A 21,202-nucleotide genomic window follows, 5' to 3' on the forward strand; every position below is an offset into this window, starting at 1 on the left:
CTGGTGCTGTGGCAGCGGTTTCTCCATTCTTCCAGCTAGCCTGGACTCTAAAGCAGATCCGCAATGCTACAAAGCCCAGCGCCCCTCCTCTGCTCCAGGAATGAAGGGCGACACGGGCTTAGGAGGCAGCCTGCTAGCTAGCTGTTAGCCGAGGAGCTAACGCTACTTTTCTCCGCTGATAAATGTCATCTTTTCCCTCCTTCCCCCCATCAGTACTCACCAAACACGCAGCGTTAGCGACTGGCTCAAGAAATTCCTCTCCTTTCCAAAGAGGCTTTTGTTTTTGGGCCGACTGGGAAATATGTCCTTGTTTTCACAACTCACTCTGCTGGCAGATACGTGCTTTAAATCCCATTCTTCACCCACAAAACAAGCGTGTCCTCCGGTGGTTCGCAGTTCAACCCCACGGTCGGTTCATTAGTGGCAACAGCGCTCAAAGTTGTCCGTCAGGGCGCAGGTCCTGGCTGGAGGTTGCAGAGGAGCTGGTTTCCCGTCAAGAGGAAAACTGGTCCTGCTCATTCCAAATACGGGACACAGCCTCAACTGCCCCCCTGTTTTTTCCTTTGCGCCGCCTGCCTCCCCCGCCGGTCGGCCGCTTTCCGTCTTTGCACAGTCAGGCTGCCAGGCGCTTGTTGTCGACACTCCCCACGGAGGAGAGCGTCGCGTGCTCAGGGCTTTCTGTAACGTCGCGTTGGATTCTGGGTAGTGGTTAGCAGCTAGCTGCTAGCTCATAGCAGCCTACCTAGCTTTGCTTAGTAAAAACGCTTCATAAAAATGTTATCATTAACTTTTATTTGTTTTTTTTTTAAAGCCGAAATCGGTATTTTGTTGCAGGGCATGTAGATTTTCAACAAACAGTCATACGTCTCCAAACTTTAGAGCATGCGCACTGGCAACAACCGTTCCGGGTTAGCGGCTCGTCTCTTGTTGCTGTAGCATCTCTGGTTGCTGCTGCAGGCAAAATCCCGGATCATCGTCATCATGGCACCCGTCACAGCATCTGCTGGGGGGGGGATCTTATGAATGGAAACTGCGGGTTGCCTGCCTCTGTCTGGTGTCGGTGTAGCGCAGAAACACACACACACACACACACACACACACACACACACACAAGAGGCCTTTAATGGACAGTGCAGCATGTCCATAAATTCTTGTCTGCGTTTGGACTTTCAATGATCACACAGCTTCACGTGCAGGCTGGAAAAGGAATGTGTGCTGCACCTTTAAAATGCAGAGATCTCCATGGTTTCTACATGTCCCTGCACTCAGTGAAATAAAGCTGTATGACACCCAAAAAGTTTTCATCCATCCATCCATCCATTTTCATCCGCTCATCTGGAGTCGGATCGCGGGGGCAGTAGCCTAAGGCGAGAGGCCCATTTGCAGATGATGTGGTCCTGTTGGCTTCATCAGAACGTGATCTTCAGCTTTCGCTGGAGCAGTTCGCAGCCGAGTGTGAAGCAGATGGGATGAGAATCAGCTCCTCTAAATCTGAGACCATGGTCTTGATTCGGAAAAGGGTAGAATGCCTTCTCCGGGTCAGGGATGAGGTCCTGCCCCAAGTGGAGGAGTTTAAGTATCTCGGGGTCTTGTTCACGAGTGAGGGAAAGATGGAGCGTGAGATCGATAGGTGGATTGGTGCTGCATCTGCAGTGATGCGGGCGTTGTACCGGTCTGTCGTGGTGAAGAGAGAGCTGAGTCAGAAGGCGAAGCTCTTGATTTACCGGTCGATCTACGTTCCTACCCTCACCTATGGTCATGAGCTTTGGTAGTGACCGAAAGAACGAGATCACGGATACAAGCGGCTGGAATGAGTTTTCTCCGCAGGGTGTCTGGGCTCTCCCTTAGAGATAGAGTGAGAAGCTCGGTCATCTGGGAGGGGCTCGGAGTAGACCCGCTGCTCCTCCACATCGAGAGGAGCCAGTTGAAGTGGCTCAGGCATCTGGTCAGGACGCCTCCCTGGTGAGGTTTTCCGGGCACGTCCAACCGGGAGGAGACCTAAAGGAAGACCCAGGACACGGAGGAGGGACTATGTCTCACCTGGCCAGGGAACACCTTGGGATTCCCCCGGAGGAGCTGGCCCAAGTGGCTGGGGAGAGGAAAATAGTATTCAGCATAGCAGATAGACATGAGAAAAAGGCATGGTAAAATAAAAGCGAATGCAGATAAATAAATATTCACCTGACTCGGTACAGCAGCGGTAACATTACTCAAGCTTTGAAGAGGACTTTAGCAGGACACTTCCAATGAGATGTTAGCCAAACATCTGGTTCAAAGTCATCACATGTAGATTTAAACATGTAACATGTTTTACATAAATATACTCTTCCTTTATTTCAGACTTTATTTCTGTTTATGGCAACACATTTAGACTTATAATTTGTTTTAACTTGATTGAAATGTGACTTTAATAGTCACACCAGTTTGTGAAACCACGTTCAAACGCATGATCCAGGACGCACACGTACACGTTAACAACAGCACCGTCTCAAACACTGTCCAACCGTTTATTACCATCATGAAACCTGAACGTGACAAAACGTAGCAGCAGATCTCATCCCTCATCCATCCTTCCAGCCATCCCTCAGTCTGAGGTCGGGTCACCGGGGCAGCAGCCTAGCAGGGAGGCCCAGACTTCCCTCTCCCCAGCATGATGGGCCAGCTCCTCCAGGGTGTTCCCTGACCAGAGGAGAAACCTCCAGAGTGTCATGGGTCTTCCTTTACGTCACCTCAGCGGGCTCCTCTGGATCGTATCTAATCAAGACGATGTTCTTCTGTCCACATGGTTTCACACACATCTGTTGTTTGGTTGACCCCAGGTGCTCTTGTAGATTATCCACCCTGTTTGGGTCGGTTACCACTTATCCCAGCCAGAGAAATGAGCGTATGTTTGCAGTTTCAAAAACTAACTTCACCTGAGGAGGTGTGTTTAATCGATCATCAAACACAGCGAGCCACGTCATGAACACCATCTAGATTGCAGCAAGGAATAACAAGCCTGACGTTTGAGTGGACATGCTGCATCCTTTTGAAGTGCGCTGCTTGTCAGACTAGCTCAGGTCATCAGCTCACATAGTCCTGGGCGTTGGGGCATCAGTGAGGTGTGGTACATTCTTTTAGACATGTAGAATTCAGCTACAGGTGTAATGAACCTGTTGGTACTACCTATTACTACAGCTGGGTCGAGTTTGATGACCAACCTGCTAGTCATGCAGAGCAGCAGCGCCCTCTTGTGGACATGGTGACATGAGGTGAGACAGATGCTGAAGGCAGCAGCTCCTAACTTCATCAATGATATTGTTGTACTAGCAGTATTTGTAACAGGGTCTAAGACTTGTAATCCTGAGGGATTACTTGGTGAATGAAAACAATTCCACCACACCCCCTTGCATGCATGTATGCACCAGCATGTCTGTCTCTCACATGCTTAAGTGCAGATACCCACCAGCAAGATGGTGTTTCCCTGTGGTTAGCATGTTGAAGTATCCACTGATGATGGCTTTGCAACTCATGATACTTAAAACAAACTCAGAGTTTAGAACAGCATCCCGTGTTTTTGTCTGCTGTCAGCATCCGTATAGGACAGGAATTCCCACATGTGGGAACAAATAATCCAGTTTCAATGTCCAGGTTTTGATTATGTGCTGTCTCAAACATTAGCCTGAGAAAACTTGGGGGAATGTCGTCGATCAGTTGGACAAAAGTTGTCCAGGACCTGCACTAAGGAAAAATGTGCTTGTGAAGGTTCTGAGCCACCCCGCTCGTCCAAAGGGCGCAAATGAAGGCAACTGGACTTCTTTGGTTTCTTGAAGACGTTTCGCTTCAATTCTGAGAACTGACAAAGCTCCTCGGATGAGAAGCGAAACATCTTCAAGAAACCAAACAAGTCCAGTTGCCTTCATTTGTGCCCTTTGGGAATGGGGCCATGTGAAGTGGATATCAAACGTCTACACGCCCCTGGTAAGAATTCCTGTGCTGTACAAAAATGAGACAAGGATAAATCATTTCAGAGATCTGTCCACCTTTACTGTGACCCGTAAACTGTACCACTCAGCTGAAAAACAAACTGAAATCATTTAGGTGGAGGGAGGAAAACCAAAAACACTTCCTCTATGCTGGAAACATTACCGTAATAAGTGTAGTAAATGCTCCCTATATCGTAAAACACCCAAGAGAGCTAGCACCCGCTATGACAGTGTGTTTATCTACTTATCAGCTTCCTGTGACTCGTCTTTTCTCGTCATCTAGAATATTCTGGCGCTGATCTGTAACTGGAAACAACCATGAAACTCACAAAACAGGAGTGAGGGGTTGCAGTAACCACATTAGACCACAGGATGCCATCTTAGTTTATTCTTACACACTGCACCTTTAAACTAGTGCTTTGTTGAAGCACCTTCTGATTTTTATAGCACTCAGGTTTTAGGGTAGGAGTCTATCAGCATGGCACATTTCATGGACGTAATTTTTATTTGGGGGGGACATGCCCCCCCCCCCCACTTTTTCCAAAGTCAAGTTTTGACCCCTGCACTTTTTACCATCCAAAAACAATATTACGCTATGTTAAATTGACACTGGTTGAGCTCTAGGACCAAGCGGAAAACAACTGTTTGTTTGAAGCCTGTTTCCCATTAGAGCATACTGTAAAGATACTCCCCCATGTCCCCCCCCCCCCCCCCACACACACACACACACACACTTCTAAAGTGAAAATTACGTCCATGGCACATTTTGACTTAGGAAGATTTGCCCACTCTTCCTTGCAGAAAAACTCAAACTCTGTCAGACTGTGAAGGCATCTCCTGTGCACTGCCCTCTTCAGGTCACTCCACAGATTTTCCATCAGATTCAGGTCTGGGTTCTGGCGGGGCCATTCCTTTGCTGATTTGGATGTGTGTTGGTTGTTGTCACGCTGAAACCTTCCGTCTGCTAGCAGAAGCCTGAAGGGTTTGTGCCAGTATTGACTGGTATTTGGAAATGTTCATAATTCCTTCCATCTTAACTAAAGCCTCAGCTCCAGCTGATGAAATCACCCCCAAAGCATGGCACTGCCACCGCCGTGCTTCACCGTGGGTATGGTGTTCTTTTGGTGATGTGCAGCATTGTTTTTGCACCAAACATATTTTTTGGAATGATAGCCAAAAGGTTCCATCTCGGCTTCATCAGACCGTTCCCCACATGCTTTTGGGAGACTGCAGATGTGCTTTTGCTAAACGTAGCCTGGCTTGGATGTTTGTCTTCATAAGAAAAGGCTTTCATCTTGCCACTCTACCCCATGGCCCAGATTTGTGAAGAACACAGGAGATGGTTCTCACACACCCAGCTCCTCTAATGTTGCTGTGGGCCAGCCTCCCTGACTGAAGGGACGTCTAGTCCTTGCTGATGTCACTGTTGTGCCATATTTTCTCCACTTGATGATGATCTTCACCCTGTTCTGTGGTATATCTAATGCCTTGTAACCTTCTCCTGACTGATGTCTTTTAGCGAGATCCCTCTGATGCTCTGGAAGCTCTATGTGGACCGTGGCTTTAGCTGGGATGCGAGTAAAGAATGTCAGCAAAGACCATCTGAGGCACTCTAAACGATAGCAGGTGCATGCTGACTCCTGTTGAACACGATTTTGAATGTGATTGCTTAATTCTGAACACATCACACTTGTGCCACCACATCGTTGTATTGTTTGGTCTCCTGCTCTAACCCTAACCCTAACCTAAAAGGTTTCAGTTTGTGGTCAGGGTCATAGGTCACATCACAGACTCGTTTTTGTACAACACAGGAACCTGACATTTTACCAAAGGTGTGTACACGTGTCATATCTACTGTGTGGTGAGACATTGGGCACCATGGCATGGGCTAATCTGGTCCTATTAGATTAAGCCTACTTGAAGATTAAATCTGTGCCGATTGAGCCTTCATTAGCTGTGTGGAATACAACTAGACTGTCCAGGAGTTTGTTGCTCCCTGCTTAGGTCAGGTCTAGCACGTTCTCCTGACTCAGTAATTACCAGGCGGCTGAATGCGTCCTAACCCAGCAGCACATGGTGTCTGCAGCCCAGGCTGGAATAAACAACATGGATCTGAACCGAGAGCTCTCTTTTGGGGGGCATTATGGTGCAAAGCAGCTGTTCATTCCCCCAAATATTTGTGGTTGAGATAATGCGAGCGGTGCAGTGAGTCAGGAAGCGCGTGACAATGTGAATAATGAGTCATCTGCTGTGGCCACCAACACAAGCCTCACGTTGACTTTCTGCAGCTCCAGCTTCCGTTTCCACGGGAGACATCTCCTCTTCCACAAGCAGCTGACTCTGCAGCCAAGCTCGGGTCATGTTTCACAAACGGAAGGGAATGAGCAGTAAACGGGAGTGCTTTGGGATGCAAATGAAAGGATGTTAATTAACACATGTTGATAGTTGGGTGCTCGTTCCAGGGCCTCTGATTGAAAAGAAACGGCACCTCGGAGCATCTATAGAGCTTTGAACTTATCTTTGATTGGCCGTAGGAAGACAGGTAGACTGAGAAATATCACACACAAGGCTTCTTAATGGAGCGGCTGAAGGGGTGAGGGACGTGTGTGTTTCAGGATGGGGCAGCAGGTTTGTTCTGAATTCACATGTCTGCTCTGACCACGATGACACCAGAAAGGAGCCTTTGTTGTCTGCCTTCAGGGCTCTTATTAGGGAATAAATCTCCACCCTGGAATAAATCTCCACCCCCTTCAATGTCAGAAGAAGTGAAGACTAATTCCCGTCGCTGCCTCTCAGCTGTTGCCATCAGAGCCATGGAAACCGGAACAAACCACCTAAGTTATCAAACTTCCTTCTATCCTTTCCTAAAATGCAACCAAGGCCCCATCTTGCTACCCAACCAGGGCAAAAAGATGTAATTTGATGATTTAAACAAACAAACAACAAAATAGCACAAATTACTATTAAAACATGGACGTGTTTGTGAGCCAGCGGCTACGTAAACACCGCGGCGCTGAGCACAAACGTGGCTCTGAATGCAGAGTAGGCCTCCAGCCTTCTTCAGCAAGATCTCTGGTGGATCATTTCTCCTTCCCACCTTCAGAAGGAGCCACACACCCTCGGCTCTAATTGGTCATTCGTTGTTCTTGTTGGAAACCCGCTCTTGCCCGTGAGACCAGGTCTGGCAGTCATCTCCCTCTTCCTGCGTACCTCTTCAGTCTGTCTGACATCTCCAAGCAAACAAGAGCCCAATACACAACCAGAGCCGAGGAGGCCCCTCTGCAGGAGCAGCCCCTTCTAGTGTTTGTGTGACAGAAAAGGCAAGGCAAATCCTCACAATGGAATCAGATAATCACCAACCTGTGAAGAGCCTTCTCCAATCCACATCCACACCAGTCCAGGCGGCCCCCCACCCCAGATCCTGGATTAACTGTCTGTTTGGCTAATAATTTGAATCTACTGGACTGGTCAGCAGGAACAAACATCTAATCTGAGGGACCGTTTGCTATCGATGTTTCCACGGAAACCCAGAGTCACTCGGCAGAAAAAGATGGCAGGCTGCTGCCAGACTGTGGCGGGCTGACATCGTCCAGTGGAATGCACACACGGAGCGTTTGGAGACCAGGCAGCTGCCGACGAGGAGGTACCGCAGAGATGTCTGTCTGGGACACATGTGTCACAACGGGGCAAACAGCTGGGGAGGGGGGCTGCGCTCACTGGTTCAGGTGAAAATGGATCCGTGAGACAGATCAAATGAATCAGCTGCTCATAAATCCCATTAAAGGAAGTGATGTAACAGGAAGCGGTTGGTTTACGTTCCCGCCACGTGCAGAGCAGATAGGTGATGCTGAAGCACTGGCAGGAAAAAACTAAACAGTTTAAAAAACTTATGACTGCTTTAACCTCTCCAGCCCAGATAAATGGATTCTGTGGTCACATGTTGGTCCTAAAGCCCCGCCTCTTCGTTATTAATGCAAAAACATTTCTACTAAATGTAATATGATGTGACCCTATTAGATCATTCGTACTAAATGCAGATTTGCAACATAAATCAGACACTATAAAATAGAAAAACACTTGTAACTAAATAAAGTCAAACATCTGACTGGAACAGTCAAACGCCTGTTTTAGTCCTCAGCTTCTCCCTGATGAAACTTCCCCAGGTTTCTGGCCAATACACTCCTCCGCTCAGTGTTGTTTGAAGTATGGCCACTTAGATATCCTGTTTGGGATGGGGCTGTATAATGTAGCACCTTTGTTCTGATAAGAGCCCCTGCCCCCATCCGCAAAAAGTGCGAGTCTCTGGGAGGGGCGCGGTGATATAAGGGGCCGCTGGGGCGTCAGAGCCCGAGTGACTTGTGCTACTGTGCTGCTCGTCTGTTCACCTCACATTGATTATTGCTCTGCTCCTTATGGATGTCCTTGGCGCTTGCCTCCTGTGGGCCGCTCTCCTCGGGCTCTCCGGCGCTTTTACGCACCAGGATATGAAGGACGCGTTGCTGAGGAAACTCGGTTTGGCTGAAGTTCCCAAGGTCCAGAAACGGGATTCGGATAACCTGGTTATTCCGGCGCACATTAGAAATAAATATGTATCCATGGTGAAAATGCACCACGCCAGGAGACGCAGATCTGCGCCCAGTCTGGCGGGAATCTTGAGGGGAATTCCTGGGAACGCAGGTAGAGATTTCCTGTCCAGAACACCTTAAATTACGTGATTGTAGAAGTTTGGATAGAGTTCTGATATAGATGCTGACACATCTGAACTTTTTTTTCCCCTTGCGTGGTGATTGTAGGCTGTTTAGTATAAAGTTTATTCTGCGCGCAATTACGCATTTTTACGCACCAAAGGAAATTGACAAAACCTTCCCTGAACGAGTGTAATGTTTGGTGCTCCAGATATCTCCGGAGAGTACGTGTACTCCGACACCACCCGGCAGCGGATGGTGTTCGACATGGAGGCTCGGATCCCGGACAACAGCGAGGTGACCATGGCCGAGCTGAAGCTTTACCAGCGGGCGTCGCACCAAAAACGCTACACGGCGGAGAGGAAGAGCCACCGGCCGGTCACCAACGCCAGAGTCAGCATTTACTGGGTAGAGATGCTGCCCGACGGCTCAAACCGGACGTCTTTGGTTGATTCACGGTATGGAACCGGCTCCGTTTGAGGGCAACTCCTCCAGAAACACCAGCTGAGCTCTAATAAACGCTCCTTACGCTGTTCACAGGTTGATCTCCATTCACGAAACCGGCTGGAAGAGCTTTGACGTCACCCAGGCTGTGCACTACTGGTCCAAGACGCAGCAGAGCACACCGAATATGCACCTGGAAGTGTGGATCGAGGGCGAGAGACCTGGCAGCTACGCCGCAGAGATGGCCAAGAGTGTCCGTTTTACCACCCAGGAGCAGACGGTCAACACCCTGGGGAAGCCGGAGCTCATCCTGTACACCCTGAACCTGGATGAGTACGGGTAAGGGCGCAGCTTTGATACACAGCGTGAAAATCAGCCATGTGCGCCTTTTCAGCTTCTACCTGCATGGCCATCTGCTCAGAGCGTTAATCACATCTAGCTCCTCACACAGCTTAGGATGGGTGGGAGAAACGTTCACCTGTTTACCGCAATAAACGACGGTGCTGTTGTTGTTGTTATTATTATTAATAATATTATTGATTATTATTGCCATTGTTGTTATAATAATAATAATAATTATTATAATAATTATTATTATTATTAATTATTATTGTCATTGTTGTTATTATAATAATTATTATTATTAGTGTTGTTATTATTATTTAATAATATTATTATTATCATTGTTGTTGTTGTTATTATTAGTGTTGTTATTATTATTAATATTATTATTGTTATTATTATTATTAGTGTTGTTATTATTATTTAATATTATTATTATCATTGTTGTTGTTATTATTATTATTGTTGTTATTAGTGTTATTATTATCATTATTACCAAATCCTAATATTCTAAATGTCTAGAATTAATTCTAGTAGGGTCTAAATCTAAAAACTGAAGTGCTGAAGTGTAGAGGTCTGTTCTCCGTGGTTCTGTCTTCACATTCATGAATAACTCAGATGTGAATGAACTCAAAGGTGTATAATAATCAAATAAATCAACAATAATAGAAAATCAGGGTCCTATATAAAGTCACTCCTTAAGAATTTTGACTGAAGTCGGCCCTCTTCTTTTTCTCCTCTACAGCTCCAGAGGCGACTGTGACACAAACCAAAACAAAGATGTCTGCTGCAGAGAACAGCACTTCATTGATTTCCGTGCGCTCACCTGGACCCAGTACTGGATCATTGAGCCGGCAGGTTACCAGGCCTACAGATGCACAGGAGGCTGCAAGCAGCCCAGCCGTAGCTATGGCTACGGCGAGAGGCGGTGCACAGTGTCTGAAAGCGCCCCGCTGCCCATCATGTACCTGGTGAAGAAGGGGGACTACACGGAGATAGAGGTGGCTGAGTTCCCCAACATGATCATAGAGCGGTGTGCGTGCATGATGGACATGTCCCTGGTATGAAGTCACGGCACGCTGCTGCTGTCGGCACAGACTGAATCTCTGGGACATGTTACTGTGGGTTTTGGGTTTGTTTCTCAGGGGTTGCCATGTTTCACTGCTTCTCCAGTACTTTCTATTTAAATGTCCGTTTAGTGGAGGAACACCAACCACTGCCACCATCCCACTCCACCTCCTCTACAAGCACTTTCATAGATGTTTATATTATTTCTATATATGAATGTGGATATGTGTTCTAACCTGCAGTTATTCACTTCCTGTTGGATTGGATGAGATTGTTCAGACTGTATAATAAGAACGAGTTTGTTTGGTAAATAAAATATTTTGTATCCTCTTTGTGTGTGTGTGTGTGTGTGTGTGTGTGTACGTGTGTGTGTGTGTGTGTGCGTACGTGTGTGTGTGTGTGGGCACTTGGTATTCATGAAGACATTCACATGCAGTTACACAGCTGTCTGTGCCATTCGGACCTATGTTGGAACATGTAAATCGGATCAAACAGCCTCTAGAATGAGCCTTTCACCCGCAGGACACTCATGTCGGATAATGTTGATCCTAATTACACCATCAACACACAGCAAAGGCAAATACACAGAAACAAGTTAATCCACATGAAGCGGAGCTGGTTCTTTATTTAGGCGTAGGGCGGGCCCCACGCTGGCTTCCCTACAGGACTGTGTGCACGGGGTGGGGTGGGGGGTGGGTGTCCTTGTCCTGATAAATTACTAATGAAGTTAAACATACAGGAAGTGATTTCCTCTAGCATTAGTGTGGAGGTTGTAGGGCCCAGTGAGAGTTCAGGATCAGGACTTGAACTCAGGTTATGTGGTGAGAACGTACACTGACCACACTTTGGTTCTCTCAACAGGAAGTCCAATGATGACACAAGCAACTAGCTGGGTTGAAGCAGCTTTTCTGTGGAAAACAATAATTAGATTCACATCTCTTAGGTCAGCACCTTGGTCACAAAAACCTCTGACCAAAAGAAAAGCACAAAGGTTATACACGTGAAAGGGAAATGTGACCCAACCTGGGCAGAATTACACTTAATATCTGAAATGTTGATAGTAAGAATGTTATTAATGAAATCTGGACTGTGGCATTTTACAGGCAACGATAGATTACATCAATATCACTTATAAATATCTACAGTCTGCACGATGCTACAAAAGAGGGCACAAGCCAGTGATCCTTTGTTCCAGTCCCAAGGTGTAGCACACGCAGGTGTAGCACACACAGGTGTAGCACACTCAGGGGTAACACACGCGGGTATAGCACACGCTGGTATAGCACACACAGGTGTAGCAGACGCAGGGGTAACACACGCGGGTATAGCACATGCTGGTATAGCACACACAGGTGTAGCACACGCAGGGGTAACACACGCGGGTATAGCACACACAGGTGTAGCACACATGGGTATAGCACACACAGGTGTAGCACATGTTGGTGTAACACACACAGGTGTAGCACACGCAGGTGTAGCACACACAGGTGTAACACACACAGGTGTAGCACACACAGGTGTAGCACACACAGGTGTAGCACACGCAGGGGTAACACACACGGGTATAGCACACACACAGGTGTAGCACACGCTGGTGTAGCACACGCAGGTGTAGCACACGCTGGTGTAGCACACACAGGTGTAGCACACACAGGTGTAGCACACGCTGGTGTAGCACATGCAGGTGTAGCACACGCAGGTGTAACACACACAGGTATAGCACATGCTGGTGTAGCACACACACAGGTGTAGCACACGCAGGTGTAACACACATGGGTATAGCACACACAGGTGTAGCACACGCTGGTGTAGCACACGCAGGTGTAACACACACAGGTATAGCACATGCTGGTGTAGCACACACAGGTGTAGCACACACTGGTGTAGCACACACAGGTTTAGCACACACTGGTGTAGCACACACAGGTGTAGCACACGCAGGTGTAGCACATGCTGGTGTAGCACACACAGGTGTAGCACACACAGGTATAGCACACGCTGGTGTAACACACACAGGTGTAGCACACGCTGGTGTAACACACGCTGGTGTAGCACACACAGGTGTAGCACACGCTGGAGTAGTACACATGCTGGTTTAGCACACGCTGGTGTAGCACATGCTGGTGTAGCACACACTGGTGTAGCACACGCAAGTGTAACACACGCAAGTGTAACACATGCTGGTGTAACACATGCTGGTGTAGCACATGCTGGTGTAGCACACGCTGGTGTAGCACACGCATGTGTAACACATGCAGGTGTAACACATGCTGGTGTAACACATGCTGGTGTAGCACACACAGGTGTAGCACACGCTGGTGTAGCACACGCTGGTGTAGCACACGCTGGTGTAACACATGCTGGTGTAGCACACGCAAGTGTAACACACGCTGGTGTAGCACACGCTGGTGTAGCACACGCAAGTGTAACACATGCTGGTGTAACACACTCTGGTGTAGCACATGCTGGTGTAGCACACGCTGGTGTAGCACATGCTGGTGTAACACACGCTGGTGTAGCACACGCAAGTGTAACACATGCTGTGTAACACACGCTGGTGTAGCACATGCTGGTGTAGCACACGCTGGTGTAGCACACGCTGGTGTAACACATGCTGGTGTAGCACACGCTGGTGTAACACATGCTGGTGTAACACACGCTGGTGTAGCACACGCAAGTGTAACACACGCTGGTGTAGCACACGCTGGTGTAGCACACGCAAGTGTAACACATGCTGGTGTAACACACGCTGGTGTAGCACACGCTGGTGTAGCACACGCAAGTGTAACACACGCAGGTGTAACACACGCTGGTGTAACACATGCTGGTGTAACACATGCTGGTGTAGCACACACAGATGTAGCACACGCAAGTGTAACACACGCAGGTGTAACACACACAGGTGTAACACACGCTGGTGTAACACATGCTGGTGTAGCACACACAGGTGTAGCACACGCAAGTGTAACACATGCTGGTGTAACACATGCTGGTGTAGCACATGCAGGTGTAACACACGCTGGTGTAGCACACGCTGGTGTAACACACGCTGGTGTAACACATGCTGGTGTAGCACATGCAGGTGTAACACACGCTGGTGTAGCACACGCTGGTGTAACACACGCTGGTGTAACACATGCTGGTGTAACACACTCTGGTGTAACACACGCTGGTGTAACACATGCTGGTGTAGCACACACAAGTGTAACACATGCTGGTGTAACACACGCTGGTGTAGCACAAACTGGTGTAGCACACGCTGGTGTAGCACACGCTGGTGTAACACACGCTGGTGTAACACATGCTGGTGTAACACACGCTGGTGTAACACATGCTGGTGTAGCACACGCAAGTGTAACACATGCTGGTGTAACACACGCTGGTGTAACACATGCAGGTGTAGCACACACAAGTGTAACACATGCTGGTGTAACACACGCTGGTGTAGCACAAACTGGTGTAGCACACGCTGGTGTAGCACACGCTGGTGTAACACACGCTGGTGTAACACACGCAAGTGTAACACATGCTGGTGTAACACACGCTGGTGTAGCACAAACTGGTGTAGCACACGCTGGTGTAGCACACGCTGGTGTAACACACGCTGGTGTAACACACGCTGGTGTAGCACACGCAAGTGTAACACATGCTGGTGTAACACACTCTGGTGTAGCACATGCTGGTGTAGCACACGCTGGTGTAGCACATGCTGGTGTAACACACGCTGGTGTAGCACACGCAAGTGTAACACATGCTGTGTAACACACGCTGGTGTAGCACATGCTGGTGTAGCACACGCTGGTGTAGCACACGCTGGTGTAACACATGCTGGTGTAGCACACGCTGGTGTAACACATGCTGGTGTAACACACGCTGGTGTAGCACACGCAAGTGTAACACACGCTGGTGTAGCACACGCTGGTGTAGCACACGCAAGTGTAACACATGCTGGTGTAACACACGCTGGTGTAGCACACGCTGGTGTAGCACACGCAAGTGTAACACACGCAGGTGTAACACACGCTGGTGTAACACATGCTGGTGTAACACATGCTGGTGTAGCACACACAGGTGTAGCACACGCAAGTGTAACACACGCAGGTGTAACACACACAGGTGTAACACACGCTGGTGTAACACATGCTGGTGTAGCACACACAGGTGTAGCACACGCAAGTGTAACACATGCTGGTGTAACACATGCTGGTGTAGCACATGCAGGTGTAACACACGCTGGTGTAGCACACGCTGGTGTAACACACGCTGGTGTAACACATGCTGGTGTAGCACATGCAGGTGTAACACACGCTGGTGTAGCACACGCTGGTGTAACACACGCTGGTGTAACACATGCTGGTGTAACACACTCTGGTGTAACACACGCTGGTGTAACACATGCTGGTGTAGCACACACAAGTGTAACACATGCTGGTGTAACACACGCTGGTGTAGCACAAACTGGTGTAGCACACGCTGGTGTAGCACACGCTGGTGTAACACACGCTGGTGTAACACATGCTGGTGTAACACACGCTGGTGTAACACATGCTGGTGTAGCACACGCAAGTGTAACACATGCTGGTGTAACACACGCTGGTGTAACACATGCAGGTGTAGCACACACAAGTGTAACACATGCTGGTGTAACACACGCTGGTGTAGCACAAACTGGTGTAGCACACGCTGGTGTAGCACACGCTGGTGTAACACACGCTGGTGTAACACACGCAAGTGTAACACATGCTGGTGTAACACACGCTGGTGTAGCACAAACTGGTGTAACAAACATGACTTGTCTTTGCTTATTATCCTAGAATCTTCTGCTGCTGATCCATAACTGGCAACAGCTGGGCTTGGCTGCATGGTGGCGCAGTGGTTAGCACTGTCGCCTCGCAACAAGAAGGTTGCAGGTTCAAAACCCAGCTGTGGCCTTTCTGCATGGAGTTGCGTGTTCTCCCCATGCATGCGTGGGTTTCCTCCGGGTACTCGGGTTTCCCCCACATATCACAACATGCCCTATAGGTTATAAATTGTACGTCACTTTGGATAAAAGCGTCTGCTAATACATAAACATAAACATAAACAGCTATTAAACTTACAGAATGGTAGTGAGAAAGTGACGGCAGTAACAACAACATACCACAGGATGTCATTCTTCATTCTTACATATTACACAATTAAAGGGTTCAGTGGGTTGGAGCACCTTTTGCCTTCAGATCCGCCCTGATCCTTCATGGCGTAGATTCAACAAGGTACTGGAAACACTCCTCAGAGGTTCTGGTCCATGTTGACATGACAGCATCACGCAGTTGCTGCAGATGTGTCGGCTGCACATCCATGATCTTCCTCCACATCCTAAAGGTGCTCTACTGGACTGAGATCTGGTGACTGTGGAGGCCATCTGAGCAACACCACTCCGGTAGGCTGTGGTGTTGCAACGACCCAAAGTGTGCCCAGAAAATGTCCCCCCACCATTACACCGCTGATACGAGGCAGGATGGATCCATGCTTTCAGGTTATTAACACCAAACTCTGACTCTACCATCATGTTGCAGCAGAACTCGAGACTCGTCAAACCAGGCGACATTTTTCATGTCTTCTATTGTCCAATTCTGGTGAGTGTGAACTGTAGCCTCAGTTTCCTGTTCTTAGCTGACAGGAGTGGCACCCGGTGTGGTCCTCTGCTGCTGCAGCCCGTCTGCCTCGAGGTTCAACGTGTCGTGTGTTCAGAGATGCTCTTCTGCATACCTCGGTTGTAACGGGTGGCTATTGGAGTTACTGTTGCCTTTCTACCAGCTCCAACCAGTCTGGCCCTTCTCCTCTGGCATCAGCAAGGCGTTTTACTGGATGTTTTCCCTTTTTCACACCATTCTCTGTAAACCCTAGAGATGGTTGTGTGTGACAGTCCCAGATCAGCAGATTCTGAAACACTCAGACCAGCCCGTCTGGCACCAACAACCACGCTACGTTCAGTCACTTAAAGAGAGACTGGGTCGTTTTGGCTTGCTTTTAACACCCCCTAGTGTCTGTTTGTGGAACTGAAACCAAAACTGGTCAGTATGATTCTTTAGGTCACCTAGTAGAATTGGGATCCCTACTGAGTGATTTTAAGGATGTTTTACTCACAATGCTAGTTGGACCCATTCACTTACTGTGTTTTATGCTAAGCTAAAGCTAAAAGAGTACAGCCAGACTGGGCTAGTTACAAAATCCCACTTATCTTATCTAAATCTGGGAAATGTGTCAACAGACAAAATTTCAATTATGGGTGGACTATAAATCCTGATATTTCAGCCTTTATTTGTTATAACTGTGATGATTGTGGCTCACAGCTGATTGCAAACGATTTTAACAATTACTTTACTAATGTGGGACCAAACTTATCAAACAAAATCCCTAAAAGAACTAATTATAACATCAGTGGAAACATAACAAGTAATAAAAATAGTATACTTCTGAGTGCAGTAAGTAGTCTAGTAACTAGTCCAGTAACTAGCGATGAAATAAGAATCATTGTAAATAGATGCATCAATAAAAGAACTACGATTGTAACGATCTAGACATATCATTAATAAAAACTATAATAGAAAATATCATCCATCCCTTCACGTACATATGTCATTTATCTTTTACAACAGGGACATTTCCAGATAACATGAAAATATCAAAAGTCATACCAATATACAAAAGTGGTGAAAAACTCACTTTTTCCAATTACAGACCAATATCCTTATTGTCGCAATTTCAAAAATGTTAGAAAAACTATTTATTACTGGGCTAGATGAATTCCTGACGCAAGAAAATATATTAAACGAGAGTCAATGTGGTTTTAGAACTAATCATTCAACTTCCGTGGCACTAATGGAACTTACAGCAGAAATATCAGAAGCCACTGACAAAAAGAACCATTTCATAAGTATTTTTATTGATTTAAAAAAAGCGTTTGATACAGTAGATCGTGAAATTCTTCTTTAAAAACTTAGTAAATATGGTATCAAAGCAATGGCTCTAAAATGGTTAACAAGTTAAATGAATGATAGGAAACAATATGTACAAATAAATGACATTAAATCAAATCTACGTGATATTACTTGTGGGGTACCACAAGGGTCAGTACTGGGTCCGAAACTATTTATTATGTATATAAATGATATTGCCTCTATATCAAATATATTAAAATGTGTTCTATTTGCAGATGACACTACCTTTTATTATGCAGGAGATAATATCAAACAGATGGTATGAACAGTACAAACTGAGATGAAAAAATAAAATTATGGCTTGATGGGAATAAACTCTCATTAAACACTGATAAACAATTTCATGATATTTAGTAAAAGTAACTCAAATGATACAAGTCTATTGAATACAGAAGATATTAATATTACAAGAGTAAAAGAAGTAAAATTTTTGTGAGTTATAATCGATGAAAATGTATGTTGGAAGCCACATATAAACAACGTGAAAACTAAAATAGCTAAAACAATTGCAATGTTACGTAGAGTAAAATGGTCACTGGATGATAGCTCCCTATATTTATTATATAATTCACTTATTGCACCATATTTGAACTATTGAATAGAAATCTGGGACACTACATACAAAAGTTATACTAATTCTATCTATATATTGCAAAAAAGCTATAAGAATCATTACAAGGATTAATTACAGAGATCCATCCAACCCGTTATTCATAAAAACAAAAACAGTAGAATTCTATGACCTAGTGGACTACAATATTTCTATATAATGCAAACAAAAAAAACCTTCCTACAAATTTACTTAGAAGATTTATAAAAAGACAGAGTAAATATGAACTAAAAGGACATGAATTATTTACAATACCTAAGCATAGAATAATTATAAAGGAGCGCTGTGTCTCTACATATGGAGTTAAAGTATGGAATAAGCAAGGTAATGTAATCAAGGATGCAAAAACGATATTTACTTTCAAAAACTAATTAAAAATGAAATACTGGAATCATACATGTGCAAATCAATTATATACAAATAAATAAAGCTATAGAAGATGTGAGTAGGTATGTTCATGTGTGTATGTATACATATGTATGTATGCTTGCGTATGTAGTGGATACGTGTGTACATCTATATGTATATGTAGAGATGAAGTATGTGTGACCATATGGGCATGCGATGCACTTTAATGTATATATGTATGAATAGGTATATGTGCAAAAATCCTGTTGCTTTTTGAATTATTATTGCTATTAAGTTTTTCGTTTTTCTTTAAAAATTGAACTCAAGTTAGCTAACCAGTCGAGCCATTACTTTGTATAGGCTCATTTATAATTATTGTTATTTCAGTGTTAAAATGTAATTTTAGTTAAAAAGGGGCAGAAAATACGTTTTCTTCTTTCTGTTCCCTTTTCATTTTCTTGTTTTGAGAAACCTCATTTTATTGTTAGTATTGATTTTTTTCTATTTTCTACTATAAATGAAACAAATAAAGAAAAAAAACACATTCAGAATCTTAGGCAATTATATTATGAAAAGGTTCAATATAAGTGTCCCACTATAATCAGTTAATGGATCCAGAACACCTGCAGAGGGTTCCTGAGCCTTTAGATGGTCTCCCAGTCTGAGCTGACCATATTGGTTTATGCTTGACGCATTCACTTTCCGCGTGGTGATGCAGCTCGCGGCTGGAACACGCTTCACAACTTGCAGTGTTTATGGTTCATGCGGCTCGTCTCTGCGGTGAGCCAATATTCTGGAGGTAGGAGGTGGAGGTAGTCAATAAGTACAAGTACCTTGGGCTGTGGGTGGACAATAAACTGGACTGGTCATGCAACACAGGCCACCTGTATAAGAAAGCCCAAGGTCGACTGTACTTCCTCAGGAGGCTGAGGTCTTTTAACATCTGCAGGAAGCTCCTGAGGATGTTTTACGAGTCAGTGGTTGCCGGAGTACTTCTTTTTGCTGTGGTGTGCTGGGGGAGTGGCACAGCGAAGAAGGACACATCTAGGCTGGAGAAGCTGATCAGGAAGGCAGGCTCTGTGGCCGGCATGAAACTGGACACGTTGGTGTCAGTGGCAGAGGAAAGGACATTAAAAAAACTGCTTGACATCATGGACAATGCTGGGCATCCTCTGCACACGGCCACAAACAAACAGCAGAGTCTGTTCAGTGAAAGGCTGCTTCTCCCCAAGATGAGAACTAACAGACTTAAAAACTCCTTCGTCCCACACGCCATCAGACTGTATAACTCCTCTCTGGAGGGGAGAGGGAGGAGAAACAGGAGGACAAAGGAGGGGGGGACACCGAAGCTGTAGTGACTCTTCGCTTCACTGTGCAATACCTCAATGCAAGTACAGTTAAATTGGTTTAATGCTCCACGGTGCTAAGGACGTTGATATCCGGAAGGTGCGATTCAATTGTATTTTTATATTTATTTCTATTTTTATTATTATTTAATATTTTCTGACGTTCTGTAACCTCTGTCGGTGTTGCGCTGCTTTTTTTGGAAACTGAATTTCCTGAAGGAACTCACCCGAGGGATTAATAGTTTTATCTTATCTTCTCCCAAACTGTAGGGGGCAGCATGGAGCTCTACAGCATGCATCCAACACTACACCATAGTAGAAGTAGAAATGACTGTTTACAACATGGCATTCCAGCATTTTTAACAGCGTCCTCGTCTTTTCCGACAGTGCGAGCTATTTCTCTCCAAGAATTATTAACAACATGTTGATCACGGTGATCTCTGAGAGCTGAATCATACAAATGCCTGTATTTACCAACCTCTGCCGTACTAGTTCTTGCTGGTCCGCCATGTTTTTCCGCGTCCGTCCGTCCGCGTGGTTAGAAATTTTCCGAGGTGCGCGATGCGGAAATTCTGGGCCGTGCGGAGACGCGGTGGAGGGGCGTGGTTGCTAAAATGACGCAACTTTTCCGCGCGGAGTCGCGCGGACGCGTCAAGCATAAACCAGCCAGGTTCACTGGTGGAGAGCCAGCAGACCAGCTCCAGAGGAGAACTTTGCTTTCCTTTTGAAGTAAATCGAATGAAGATCAAACATTTTCATTAGATTGATCTACATCTACAACTGGTTGGCTTGGAGGATTCAACAGATTTACTTGGGCCACTGGCAGCATAATTAAAATCTATGGAATCATGGTTCATACAGAATTTTACTACAAACACAGAAGTGCTCTGATGTGTTGGGTTTAATGTTCTGTTAGCAAGGGGGTGAATGCCTCTGCTGTTCTGTATTGGTTTACCAATAGTGATGTCATTTCCTTTATAATAAACATCTACTGTAAACCGAGACACCGCGGCAGTGATGCTGTTCACGCCAAAATAAGAGTAAAAAATCTCAAAAGGTCTTAAAATGTTGGAGTTATTTATTGAGACCTGATTGTTGTAAACCTGTAACACCGTCATAAAAATACACCACCAGCTGTCGGCCTTAAGGGTTTACACACGGCAGAGAAACGGACGGACATGGACTCCAGCTTCTCTTCACGTCACAGAACACATGCATGAATAACCAGTGGGGTATTTACAGGCGTCTAAAGCCCAGCAGGAGGTAAAGCAGGATGTTTCTGCTGCCATGGGGAGCGGCCGTTGCCCCAAAGCCACACAGTCACCGAGACAACGCAGCTAGAAAGGTCCAGAAGCTGCTGGAAAGCCGTGGGGACGCTGTGCAGTTCGCTGGTGAGGAAGTGTCGGAGCTGAAG

At 46.1% G+C, this 21,202-nt stretch overlaps 1 protein-coding gene across 1 annotated transcript; it reads left to right on the top strand.

Moving 5' to 3' along the window:
* Positions 1–8,258: 8,258 nt before the first annotated feature.
* Positions 8,259–10,640, top strand: lft1 (lefty1). Its single transcript, XM_015948357.3, has 4 exons — positions 8,259–8,642; positions 8,862–9,108; positions 9,191–9,433; positions 10,182–10,640. The coding sequence occupies exons 1-4, from the start codon at positions 8,378–8,380 to the stop codon at positions 10,501–10,503; spliced, it is 1,077 nt and encodes a 358-aa protein (XP_015803843.3). The 5' UTR covers positions 8,259–8,377; the 3' UTR covers positions 10,504–10,640.
* The last annotated feature ends 10,562 nt before the right edge of the window (positions 10,641–21,202 follow it).

Source organism: Nothobranchius furzeri, chromosome 2 (genome assembly GCF_043380555.1).
Source record: "Nothobranchius furzeri strain GRZ-AD chromosome 2, NfurGRZ-RIMD1, whole genome shotgun sequence".
NCBI classification, from domain to species: Eukaryota; Metazoa; Chordata; class Actinopteri; order Cyprinodontiformes; family Nothobranchiidae; genus Nothobranchius; species Nothobranchius furzeri.